The sequence below is a fragment of the Equus quagga genome, chromosome 9 (genome assembly GCF_021613505.1).
Source record: "Equus quagga isolate Etosha38 chromosome 9, UCLA_HA_Equagga_1.0, whole genome shotgun sequence".
NCBI lineage: Eukaryota > Metazoa > Chordata > Mammalia > Perissodactyla > Equidae > Equus > Equus quagga.
Window position 1 is genome coordinate 6,441,038 of NC_060275.1, and position 13,353 is coordinate 6,454,390.

Genomic DNA, 13,353 nt, shown 5'->3' on the forward strand with positions numbered 1-13,353 from the left:
AGAGAAGGGGTAAAAACTTCAATTTCTGCAAGTTGTAAGGTTAACTATTTGTATTGCCTTTCATTGTGTTACTTCACGTAATATCAGAATTAATTTAAAACCATTTTCAAATCAGAGAAGGGATTTATCAGCTTAGCACTTCGGATTGAAGCTCTGTGAAATGAATGCCTGGTGTTCTAGCATAAGGGCTTGGAGAAATACATCCTAGGGAAATTTAAAGTAAATATTCCTCCAGACATTTTTGAGAAAAAAGATGTGTCATTACAGATTCCTTTATTTTCCAATTTCTTCCAAGTGGCTGTAACGTGGGACGTTCTAGAGCTGGTGCATTCAGGTGTGGTGCAATATGCTGGATGGCATGTTGGCTAGCGTCTATCTGTTCTGATTGCTGGGTTTTGGTGAAGTGCTGATCGTTAAATATTTTAAATATTACCGCTAGACATAATAGTTAATAGATCTATGTATTGAAACCCATTTAATTATATTTTTATTACAATATTGTGCTAGCTAGAGAACAGCTATGCTTTTTTGTTACATGAGAGAGTAAACGCTTCTATGTATAACTCATCTTTTTAGACAGCATTTATTGCACACTACTATGTATGAAGTGTCTACTCTGTTCTTTCAAATTTGCGTTCTCATTTAGTTTTCGCAAGAGCTCTGTGAATGACAATCCTTACTTTATAAATTAGGAAATTTAATAGTAAGTCACTTAAGTTTTATATCTCATATCTCTCAAACATTGTAAGATTTTTTGTAACTGTAGTAGTTCAAAACCAGTTTATGTGTATTTATCATAAACCATATGACAATATCTGTTACGGTTTTTTAAAGTTTATCACATTTAATTCTCATGACAACTCTATGTAGTAGTTAAGATTATCCCCAATATCTAGAGGCAAGCGGAAACTGGAAAAATTTAAGTAAAACTTGCTCAAGGTCACGCAATTTAGAAGTGGCGGACAAAGGTTTCAATCTCAGACATTTTGACTCCGAAACCCCTGTGCAATACTCTCCTTCTAGAACAGTTTACAATTACAGCTGCATGGTACGGCTGGCACTATCCTACAGTCTTTGCATAATTAAATCATTTAGGTAAGTATTACTTTTATCCCTATTTTACACATGTTGTAACTGAGTATGTGTTCATGGAAGTCGAGATCTGTCCTTGAGGATTATCCCTCTTACCGGCCTAGATGCAGCTCCGCCCTCCATAGAGTTGTCAGGACTCTACCATCCTGGGACAAAGGGTCTGCAGAAGCCCTCTCTAAGCTTCATTTTCACGTCCAGTCTCTTACACAGCCAGAAAAGAATGCTTTGGCCAAAAGCGTTTGTATTGGTGACGAGGGAGGAAGGGACAGTCAGGCAAGACTCACTTTGCTGTTATCATTTCCATCTCGTATATTCCCTGAAAGATTTAAATCCAGAGCAAGGCTGTGCTTGCACATATGACATTCTTTTGGCTGACTAGAATATTTCACTACCTTCAATTTTCATTTTTTTTCTTAAAAAGAAACACTTGGCATTAGATATGGATAATAAAATAGTGATGTTTGATAAACCTCCAATGAAGAGAAGTTGCAATAGCTGTGGTCATCATGTCTAAATATGCTTTAAAATTGTTCGGAGACGAAAAGCAGTGACAAATATGTAGTTTCTTCTGTGTGCTTAATTTTTTAACATCAATGTGAAGCTATATTTGCTATTCTGAAAGCAACAGAAGACCTAGTTTCAGAAATAAGTAGATTCTTCTGATCATGGAAACTGCCCGTGTGAGGTACTCTGAATTTTGAGTATTGCTTCATTAGCTGCAACCTTATTATAAGTAAACCTCAACTTTGGGCTGCTTCTAGATAACCTTAGTAAATAAGGCAGCTGCTTTTTAAGAGGCAATGGCTTTTGACAATGCATACGAACTTCTGAGCAGAGTAAGTCCTCTATAAATTGGTGGAATATGTGCTTTCTCAGCAAAAGTAAGAGAGCCAAAAAAAATGCTGCTGAGCTTTCTTTTCTGGGAGTATCACAATATGTACTGTGTTTGAAGACTCTGGCATTGCAGGTGCATTCTCCATCAATAAACACACCTGTCGAGTCTTCCGTTCTCCGGGGTACTCAGGTATGCAGCCTGGCCAGAGTTAAACTTTTGCTCAGTAATACTAATCAATTAAAAATACCTGTTGAATATTTACTACAAGCCTAGAAATGCTAACAGGTTAAAGACGTACCATACCAAGAAAATTCAGAATACAATAGATTTCATTTTTAGCATCTATGCAACAAAATGTGTTCTTGTTCAAAGAATGTAAGTCGTTATACATTTGTTTCTTAGCCATTGCAAGATTTGCTTGTTTATTTAGTTGTTGTTGACGTTTGCCTAGCAAGTCTATAAATATTAAGGAAAGTAAGGGAGAAGAGATGCAGAATAGTACCAGGAATAATTTTTTTAAAAAGCAAGAATCATTTCAGTTAACTGGCACATTTGCATGATTATTTAGTGTCACGAGGTTTCAGGAATGTGATTTATTGACAGTCCTGGATTATTGGGTACATTCCTACCCAGACCACCAATATTTAATGATAACTGATTCTGGCACATTGGCTGATAGTTTATAAGACGTTTTCATGACTACTAAGCAGCAGAATAAGAAACAAAATCACATTTGGAGAACTTGGAATTCAAATCTCAGTGCTTTTAGCAACATATTATTGTACTTCACTCAACTGCAGAGTGCAATTTTATTTTTACTTACATATTGATTTATTTATTTTTTGCTGAGGAAGATTTGCCCTGAGCTAACATCCACTGCCAGTCCTCCTCTTTTTTTTGTATGTGAGACACCTCCACAGCATGGCTGGTGAGTGGAGTAGATCTATACCTGGGATCTGGACCCACAAAGCTGGGCTGCTGAAGCGGAGCGTGCAAAACTTTAACCACCTTAATTTTTTTTAACTAACCCATCCTATTGAATAGTAATTATAATAACTTTTCCAATTCATTCTGGAAAGTCAATATTGCTCTTTTAAATATGCTCTTTTAAACATATTCTGTACTTGATGGTTAACTGTAACTTCAAAGCCACCACAATTTATTAGGTATTAAATGTTTTTTGAATTTTTTACTAAAGCATGTTGCAGTCATTCTAATCTATTTGCAGAAAACACGTTTTTGTTCTGTGTACACATTTTGACAACAGTTTTTATCTGTTTAACAGACCATATCAATTCCGCAAAAGCCATTATGGTGGGCTACAGAAATTTGAATTTACTTCCTTACTAAAAAGCAGATTTTCTCAATAATTTATCAAATAATTAAATTTTACGTTATGGAAGTTTTGTACAATGCTTAACAAATCACTAGCCCAATAAAATGCTAAGCATTATCCATTTCAAAATGACTACTGTATATTTTCTACTCTATTTTTTGTAGGAAGATTAGCCCTGAGCTAACTGCTGCCAACCTTCCTCTTTTTGCTGAGGAAGACTGGCCCTGAGCTAACATCCATGCCCATCTTCCTCTACTTTATACGTGGGACGCCTACCACAGCATGGCTTTTGCCAAGCGGTGCCATGTCTGCACCTGGGATCTGAATCGGCAAGCCCTGGGCTGCGGAGAAGCGGAGTGAGGGAACTTAACCGCTGCGCCACCGGGCCGGCCCCCTTTTCTACTCTTCAATGCATTTTTTTTTTTTCCCAAAATGACTGTTAGAACTTTTTCACTCTTTAACCAGGGACCTAAAGTCAAACCAAGTGAAGGGAAGAAGAAATTCTGTTCTTTCGGGAAGGTGGGCGGAGGAGACGGGTGTAGAGAGCCGGCAAGACTCACTTTGCTTGAGTTAGCTACATCTTTACCGTACCTTGATTTTCAAAACTTGAGTGTTTGGGGGTTTTTGTTGGGGATTCCTGTAGGTGTGTTAAAATAAACTAAGTTGCCTTATGCAAAGCATTTTCCTGACAATCTTGGTTAATATCGCATATACATTTAAAGAAGGGAGCTTTCTAAAATGTCTACCATATATGGTTTTGAAAGTGAAAAATCCTTTATACTGTGACTGCTGTATTTAGATAATATTGATCATTAATAAACCTTTACTGATTGATTAACCACTGTAAATTTTGTTTTGTGTCTAACATGTTTTTCTAGAATGCCTATCCTTAAAAGGCTCACAGAACTATTATTGAAAAAAATAAACACTAAAATTACATTTTATGAGATATGTGGGGTGATTACAAAGGTAAAAACAAAGCTTAGCTTTAAAGCACTGTCAGAAACTCTAATCCTAATGCAGTATTGCTCTAAGACTGATTATTCTAAGTATCCTCTTACTCTGATAAGGAAAGAAATCTTTTTCCTAATATTGAAGTCATATCTAACATCGTACTTTGCTATCTTGAACTCTTCACTATTTCTCATATTCGTGTAGCCAAATTGTGCACCTTCTTGGAGTTCTTATTTTACCTCCCAGTGCCCTAAATGTGCATCATAATCTGGAGATTATGGATCATCATACCTAAAGTTACCATAATGTGTGAAATATATACAAAGTAGGCTAATTTCATCACCACAAATATGTTAAATGTTGACAAAAATGATATGTGTTTTTCTTAGGTTGTTCAGGATTAATTTCCCCCGTTCTGAATTTCTATGGCATTCTTTGTTTTTTTCATACGCTTAAATAATGTTATAGAGTTTCCTTTCATATATATCTTCTTCATTAGTATTTTGTAAGCATATACTTTTCAAAATTATTTCAGTATTTCAATTAAGTATGTTTGCACAGTACAACTAAATTTATACACATGGAATTTCAGTGTAAAGCATACTGTTATGCATGTGGTGGGCACGGAAGTTTTGCTGAATGAGTGCACCAAGTGAAAAAAAACCCATATGGGTGACATACTTCATTTTTACAATTGAAAACATCCCCGTGCCAATTTTATAAGCTGAGCACAGCCAGAGGAATGCCAGCTCTATTAGTAACACAAGAAGTAATTACCACTACAGCAGCACTTCTGAGAATGGGATGTCGGATCATTTGATTTGACAGCAAATTATCATTGTAATCTTTTTGTTTTTCGATTTGTAATATGAGTGATTTACTACTGCGCCTCAGTTGCAACACTGTTTCTTTGTCTTTTTCTTCTTGTTTTAGCTCCCTGTGAAGGCAATACATTCTTCTGCCATAGTAACATGTGTATTAACAATACGTTGGTCTGCAATGGACTCCAGAACTGTGTATATCCTTGGGATGAAAATCATTGTAAAGGTAATGATGAGTCCTTGAAATTTTAAAAATCCCTCTGCCTGTTGGGTGGGAAGAAGTTGATTCCAATGTTTATATGTATCAGACAGTCAGACTGTAGAGTGGCTTTTATGAACTTCATGCATGTTTTATCATCCATTTATAAGCTTTTTTCTTTGCTTTTGTTTGTGCTGTTTCCTCATTCGTTAATACACAGTGGACTATCCTTAACACTTGAATGCTCATTAAAGACATCTCCTAGGGGATGGAGAGTGGGCAAAAGGGGTAAAGGAGCACATATATATGGCGATGGCTGGAAACTAGACTGTTGGTGGTGGACACGATGCAGTCTATACAGAAGCTGAAATATGATGATGTATACCTGAAATTTACGCAATACTATAAACCAATGTGACCTCAATAAAATGAATGAATAAATAAATAAACTGCTGTTATGTCTTAAAAAAAAAACGTAAACCGTCTTCCAAGAAAAAAAAAACCCAGACATCTCCTTATTCGAGCCTGCAGAACCATGGAAAGGGAGTCGCATCTTTCAGTGTAGTGCATTGTTTCCTCTCAGACCCGGTGCCCCTTAATCTGTGGCTGCACCTCTCACTTATTCTGGTTTGTCTTCATTGGACATTGTGCACATACTCTAGAGATAAAGCAGATTGAAGGAACATTTGTGCTTTCAAGTACTTCCAGCCACTGAACTTGACTTAAATTTTGTTACCAAAATGCATTTCTTCCTTTCCAATGAAAATAGCTTCCAGCGCCCCTCAGTCCCTTAGGTAGACTGTACACAAAGGTTTCTTTATGTAGACAGCAATCCTTGGCTTGCTTATAAACGTTGCATCTTTTAGTTAAGTTGAAAATGCCAATATACTCTTTTATTCAGATCCAATATTAGCCAATTTGCAAAGGAAAAGAAACAGGCAAATAACTCTTTCATGCAAGTCTAATATTATCTACTAAAATGTCTTCTGTGGATAGAAGATGAAAGGCATTGCCACAGTAGCCCTGGTTCATACAGTCAATAAGAAAGGCAGATCCTGGATCAACTATCTTGATGGTGGGATATGGGCAATGATCAGTTTGTGTCCAAGGAAACCCTTTGGAGTGGATGGAAATTAAATATTTTGTGCAGCATCTTAATACAGCACTACTAATGCTTAGTAGTCGCAAGCAGCTTTGTTTGCTAATGTGGCTTTGTTCCCACACGTATCAGGAACATTTGACGTGAGACAGTAATCAAGAAGATATGAATGGAGGTGCATGATGAACTCCCATGTTCATCTGTTCCAGGTGGCACAACCACTATTCTGATTTCTAATTCATTGTCTTGTGATGGGAGAACATACCTTTCATGATTTCAGTCATGTTGAATTTATTGGAATTAGTTTTATGGCCTAGCATAGGTATGGCCCAGCATGGCGTATCCTAAAAAACGTCCCCTTGAAAAAAATGCATTTTGTTGTTGTTAGGTGAATTGTTCTAGAAGTAGGTTTATGAGATTGTTCAGATCTTCTATTTCTATTTTTATTTTCCACCATGTTTTATCCATTATTAAATGTGCCTATTGTATTCTCCAACTATTCTGGCTGAATTGTTTGACTCTTTCTTCAATTGCATAAGCTTTTGTTAGGATCCATATATATTTTAAAATGTTCCATCTTCCTGATGGATTGACTCTTCTATTGATTGTTATAAAACTATCTCCTTATTTTTAGTAAATTTTTGTTGTCTTAAGGTATACTTTGATGTTAGCCTGTCCACTCCAGCTTCCTTATGATTGTGAGTTGTATGGTCAATCTTTTTCCATCCTTTTGCTTTCAGTCTATCTGTCTCTTTGAATATAAAGTGTGTCTCCTGTATGTAGCATTAGTTGGATCTTATTTTTTGATCCATTCTGAAAATCCTTGCCTTTTCTTTGGAGTGTTTAACCCTTTTGTATTTAATGCTGGTATTGAGAGAGTTGAGTTTACGTCAGTCATTTTACTTTCTGTTTCCTATATGTTTCATGTACTTTTTGTTTCTCTTTTCTTCCTTTATTGGTCTCTTCTGCATTAAGTGAATATGTTTTAGTGTAACATTTTAATTCCTTCAGTGATTTTTCAGTGTATCTTTTTAGTTATTTCCTGAGTAGTTGCTTTACGGCGAGAGCCTAACTTCTCAAAATATATTTCAGATTTATACTAACTTAATTCCAGTGAGATATAAAAACATTATTCTAATAGCTCTATTATCTCTTCTTTTTTTACCTATTACTTTCTACATCTTATATCCATGTGTGTTACAAATCCAAGAATACATTGCTATAATTATTATTTTATGTAAACTTATGTCTTTAAAAGAAGGTGAGAGAAGAAAGGAGAGCAAGTATATATATTAATATAATTCATTATATAACCCTTATTATTTACCATTTCTGATTCTTTTCATTTGTTTTGGTGGATTCACATTACCATCCAATGTCATTTCCTTACTCTGGGAGTTTTCCTCCCACCCATCTCATTTGTACTGTTATATTACATTTCTATAACCTATAAGCACAACAATATGATTTTATACATATAATATTGATTTTTTAAAAAATTAAGGGAAGAATGCAGAAGAATATGCAACTATACTGCCCTTTGTCATTATTTACATAATTGCCTTTATTGGCAACATTTATTTTCCTGCTTAATTTATTGTCATTTTAAATTTTTCATGTGGATTTGGATTACTGTCTGCAGTTATTTGCTTTCAATCCCTAAAATTTGTTTTGATATTTCTTTTAAGGCAAGTCTTTCAGCATTAAATTATGTTATTTTTGTTTATTGGAAATATCTTTATTCCATTCTCATTTTTGAAAGTTAGGTATGCTGAATATTAGATTTTTGGTTGACAGTTTTCGGTTTGTTTTTGCCTGCAGAATTTTGAGTATGTCATCCTCTGCCTTCTGTCTTCTGTAATTTCTGATGATAAATCAGCTGTTAATCTGATTGGGGTTCCTGTCTACGTGATTATTTTTCTCGTTTCTTTTAAGATTTTCTCCTTGTCTTCCAACATTCCAACTATATGTTAAAGTGTGGATCTCTGCCTTTATCTTACTTGGAGTTAGTTGAAATTCTTGGATGTGAATTTGTTCATCAAACTTGGGACGTTTTCATCCTTTATTATTATTTTTGTAGTATTTTTCCTGTTGCTTTCTCATTCTCCTCTCCTTATACTCCATTACCTTATGTTGGTGCATCTGATACTTTGCCTCATTTTTCTGAGGCTTTTTGCTCTTTTTCTGATTGCATAGTTTTCATTTATCTTGTTTCGAGTTTGCTGATACTTTCTTCCTCCAGCTGAAATATCCTCATTCTAGTGAAATTTTCATTTTAGTGATTGTACTGTTCAACTCTAGATTTTCCATTTTTCTTTTTTATAATTTCTATTTTTATTGATATTCTCTACTTGATGAGGCATTATCCTCATATTTTTCTTTACTTCTTTGATCATACTTTCCTTTAGATCCTTGAACTTATTTTATAACGGCTGCTTTGAAATCTTTGTCTGCAAAGTCTCAAAGGCTTGTATTTTCCTGTTTCTTTACATGCCTTGTAACATTTTGTTGAAAACTGGACATGGATAATATATTGTAACAACTCTGGATACTGATTCCTCCCTCCCCAGGGCTCCTTATCATTGTTTTCTTATTTACTTGTTTATAAGTGTAGACTTGGCTGGCCTATTTTGGTGACTCTGTCCCTGATGTTGCTCCGTGAAGACCATGGCCCTGAGCACCTTACTCTCACCCTCAGGTGACCATGGTTTAACAAGACTCTCCCTGTTCTCTCTCTTTAGCTGTCTGCCTCTGTTGGTATCACACCCAGCTATTACTCTCCACTAGTTGCTGGATGATTGCTGTCTTGTTTTGACAATGCCCAGAAACATAAATTGTTCTATGATCTGATCCAGTTAGATTCAGTTTCTTTGCAGGGGTAGTTTTTGAGTCCAAACTTTTGGTTTGTTCCAAACCAAGAGGGTTCTTCTTGGCTGTTACTTTCTTGGTTTATTATGTTAACCTTCTAGCTGTTCTGAGGTTTGGCTTGTGGCTACTAAGGAGCTAATAACCTCCTCCTAATTGCTTACCAGAAAATTTCCATTGTTTTGAGATTTCCTTAGGCTTGAACTTCTCTACACTCTGTTCCAAGTAAAGTAACTTTGTTTAGGGAAAGCTATAGTGCTCTCTGTTTTTGTGACCTGCCTCTCTTCATGGGCATAATGTCTGCATTACTGCTTTGGGTGAAGAGGGGGCAGGGAAGTGACTCAGTTTCTCAGAGTAACACCCTTGCTTTGTGAATAGGGCACTGGGTGAAGGTGGCAACATCTGGTTTGCTCAGCTTGCCTCTCCAGGCAGTTCTGCTCTCTGAGTGAGCTGGGGCAAGTGTGATTGCGGCCAAGCATTCTCAGCCTACTGTGCCTGGTGTAGACGTTCTGCCCTACCAGTGGGGGCTGGGAGGAGGAAGGGAGCCCCTGACATCTCAGCCACTCTTGTCTGGAATAGAGCATCTGCGGTATGGATCTGGGCTTGGTGGGCATTGAGAACTGCTGGCGGCTTGGTCCTCCTGGGGAGATACTGTAACTCTAGGCTGGGAGCTGCAGGGAGAGGAGGCCTGTGTTGTGTGAAACTTCCCTGAGTAGACATTCCATCATGATAAACTGGAGTTGGGGGAGCTCAAAAGCCACAAACTCTCACTATTCTTAAAAAAATTTAGTAGATTTTCTTGTACCTCTATTAGCTGTATGCCATTAGGACAATTTCCAGAAACTTTAAATGGTTGGGTTTTTTTTTTTGTAAATGCTTTTTACTAGTTATGGTTGTTTCGTTGGGGGAAAGGCCCACAGAAGCCCTCGGGCCACCATTCCAGAAGTGTCTGTCATAAAGTTTGATTATCTTTTGGTATCAGGATATTGTTGCTACTTTGACTTATCTGCATCAGGAAGAAAATCAGAACAATATAGGTATATTAGCACCCTCAATAGTGGAGTTTGGAGGTTTTCTTACACCTATGAGAAGAAAGAATTTACTGTTTTTAACATTGCCGGTTGCTTCCCAAATGTCATGCTAAAGGTCTTACAAGATCTTCTCCAAACATATGTTTACATTTAAAATAGGGATGCTGGGCAATGGGAGGGCTGTTTCTAAGGCTAGAAGATAAGCCTTTGTGAAAAGTGAAAATTTTTGTATATTTTTAAAGATTATTTTTATGTTACTTTAAGCCTATAAAAATTTTGTGCTCAGCCTATTTCATTTTAAAGTTCTCGTTATACACTTTGACTGCCATATTAATACGTGGTGGGTTGTTTCTTGTTTTGTTTGTTGTTTTCACTCTCCTCGACCTGTAGAAAAGAGGAAAGCCAGCCTGCTGGACCAGCTGACCAACACCAGTGGGACTGTCATTGGAGTGACTTCCTGCATTGTGATCATCCTTATTATCATTTCTGTCATTGTGCAGATCAAACAGCCTCGTAAAAAATATGTCCAAAGGAAATCGGACTTTGACCAGACAGTTTTCCAGGAGGTGTTTGAACCTCCTCATTATGAGTTATGCACACTGAGAGGGACAGGAGCTACAGCTGACTTTGCAGATGTGGCAGATGACTTTGAAAACTACCATAAACTGCGGAGGTCCTCTTCCAAATGCGTTCATGACCATCACTGTGGATCACAACTGTCCAGTGCGAAAGGCAGCCGCAGTAACCTCAGCACAAGAGATGCTTCTGTCTTGACAGAGATGCCCCCGCAGCCCGTCAAACCCCTCATCCCGCCCATGAACAGAAGAAATATCCTCGTCATGAAACACAACTACTCACAAGATGCTGCAGATGCCTGTGACATCGATGAGATTGAGGAGGTGCCCACCACAAGTCACAGGCTGTCCCGACATGATAAAGCCGTCCAGCGGTCAGTATCAATCGATTTTTTGATGACAACTATAACCTGAGGACTGAAATGCTTCCAGAATATTGTGTTGTATTTTGTCTTCATATTTCAGTTTCTCTTTTTATTAATGATTTAAACCATAGTGTCTCAACTTTTTCCTCTTCTTTTTCCTTCTCAGTGCTATCCATACTCTTCCTAAATCCCATATATGTATATATGTGTATGTCTGTGAGCACACACAGACCAAAGATAGTTCATTTATTTCTATATATATAACATTTATTCAGAAATCATGGCTTTAATTTATATCACAAATTTATATTGCTAATTTGCTTCCACATGGTCATGAATGTTGCTCTAATCAATATTTATATATTTTAAGATATGAAATGATATTTGGACATAAATGCCTTACCAAGATGGTTAAGCCATCTTGTTGAATAATTTTAATGTAAAAATAACATATTTTGCAATATAATGTATTATATTTTTGGTATGAAAGTGAAAAACTTTTTTTCCACATATCACATAATACTTACATTACAAATTGCATTTGACAACATAGTATGCTAAAATACTAAACATTTATATTTAAACGTAGCAAGAATTAGTAGAAATGTTTTCCTTTTAATATAAAGACAATGTTATCTGTATTGTATTATTAGCCCTAAAATTAATAAACTTTTGAGGAAAGAAAATTTAATTTTAGAAAAAATTTATTTTAAATCTCCCAATCCAATCTACTTGTGTTTTGTTTTGCATGTTTCCTAGCATTTAGTTTGTTTTATAAATGTCCATACTTTCTCAATTCATTCTACATCTTCCAAGCCTAAACTATTTTTAGTTGATTTAGTACTTTTGCATGCTGATGGAAAAAAATCTATCTCCTCAGTTCTATGAATTTTTAAGAATGCTTTTAAGTAAATGTTTGTATGCATATTTATTTTTTGTGCAAATATTACTTTGTTGAATGAAATAGCCATAACATTCCAGGTTCTGCCTCATTGGGTCTCTAAGCAAACATGAATCTGAATACAACACAACTAGGGTCTAAAAAGAAAATTCAAGGTAAGCCAATGCCCTCGGTTCCTTCTCTCCCTTTGTTGTATTCTGTTATGTTTTGTTTTGTTGCAATGTCTTGTAGTTTTTTAGGGAATGTGCTATTTATTCATTTCTTGAGATGTGTGTTTCATAACATTTTATAATTAGAAATATAATGGATTTAATGCTGATGGAGAGATGCCTTTTAGTAGATGTATCTTTAAAATAAATGTTAATATTCTTACCATCAGGCCTTGTACTGCAAGGTCATTAAAAGGGATGTTCAATTAACAAGTTAAATTTTATGTGTTTTAAGGAAAAAAATTAGTGAACTCTTCAAAGAAATACCAGAATAAACCCAAGGTTTTCATAATAAAAAATCTGAATGTTGTCTCAATATAACTGGAGTCAATATATAAAACCGGTAATAATTTTATTGATTTAACTTGGCAATATTTTACTCAAAACTCATACACTAAGTATTTGGTGGTACTTTTACAATTTGCGCACTCTTATTTTTGCATGAATATGTAGCTTATTTCATCAAAATTAAATGCAGCATGTTATGTCAAATTTTATGAGATAAAATTTGAATGCTTGATAATGTACAATGTTCCATAAATACCAGTTGTCTATGTGTACATCTATTTTGTCATCGGGTATCATAATGGCTTTACTTTTACCACTTGATAAGTCTATATCTATATTAGACTAATTCGTCTCCAATTAAATTTGCTTGACAGCTAATCTCTTCAAAACTCTTCAAGCCTACCAACTATTCTTGAATTAGGTGAATGCATTTCCGTGCTCTATATTACCTTGATAAATTGGTGTATTTGTATGCATTTTTCATTGGGAGAAAATGTTTTAACTGTGTTTTATTTTCAGAGAAGAACTATTTATACAAACATGGGGACTGTGAAAAGAAAATTCTATAGTGAATTGTGAAAAGTGGACATATTTCTAAATTCATTCCACTGCCTTTATCCAAACTTAAGAATTACAGACATTTGTTATTTCTTCGGCAAGACATCCCCGCTGCACAATGATATGTTCATTTCGTAATTTGGTTGCTGGCCACCAAGTGCTCCTTAGTTTTTAAATACATTTTGAGATTTACTGGAAACTTGAAGAAGAAATTAGTTCCTGATT

At 35.6% G+C, this 13,353-nt stretch overlaps 1 protein-coding gene across 1 annotated transcript in view; it reads left to right on the plus strand.

Annotated features, from left to right (window-relative positions):
* The window catches only part of NETO1 (neuropilin and tolloid like 1), a 102,182-nt gene extending 89,968 nt beyond the window's left edge, over positions 1 to 12,214 (plus strand). The window contains exons 8-10 of the mRNA XM_046672320.1: positions 5,151 to 5,264; positions 10,623 to 11,181; positions 12,154 to 12,214. Coding sequence (XP_046528276.1) covers positions 5,151 to 5,264; positions 10,623 to 11,181; positions 12,154 to 12,214 — 734 coding nt within the window. The remainder of the gene's footprint in view (positions 1 to 5,150; positions 5,265 to 10,622; positions 11,182 to 12,153) is intronic.
* Positions 12,215 to 13,353: the final 1,139 nt, after the last annotated feature.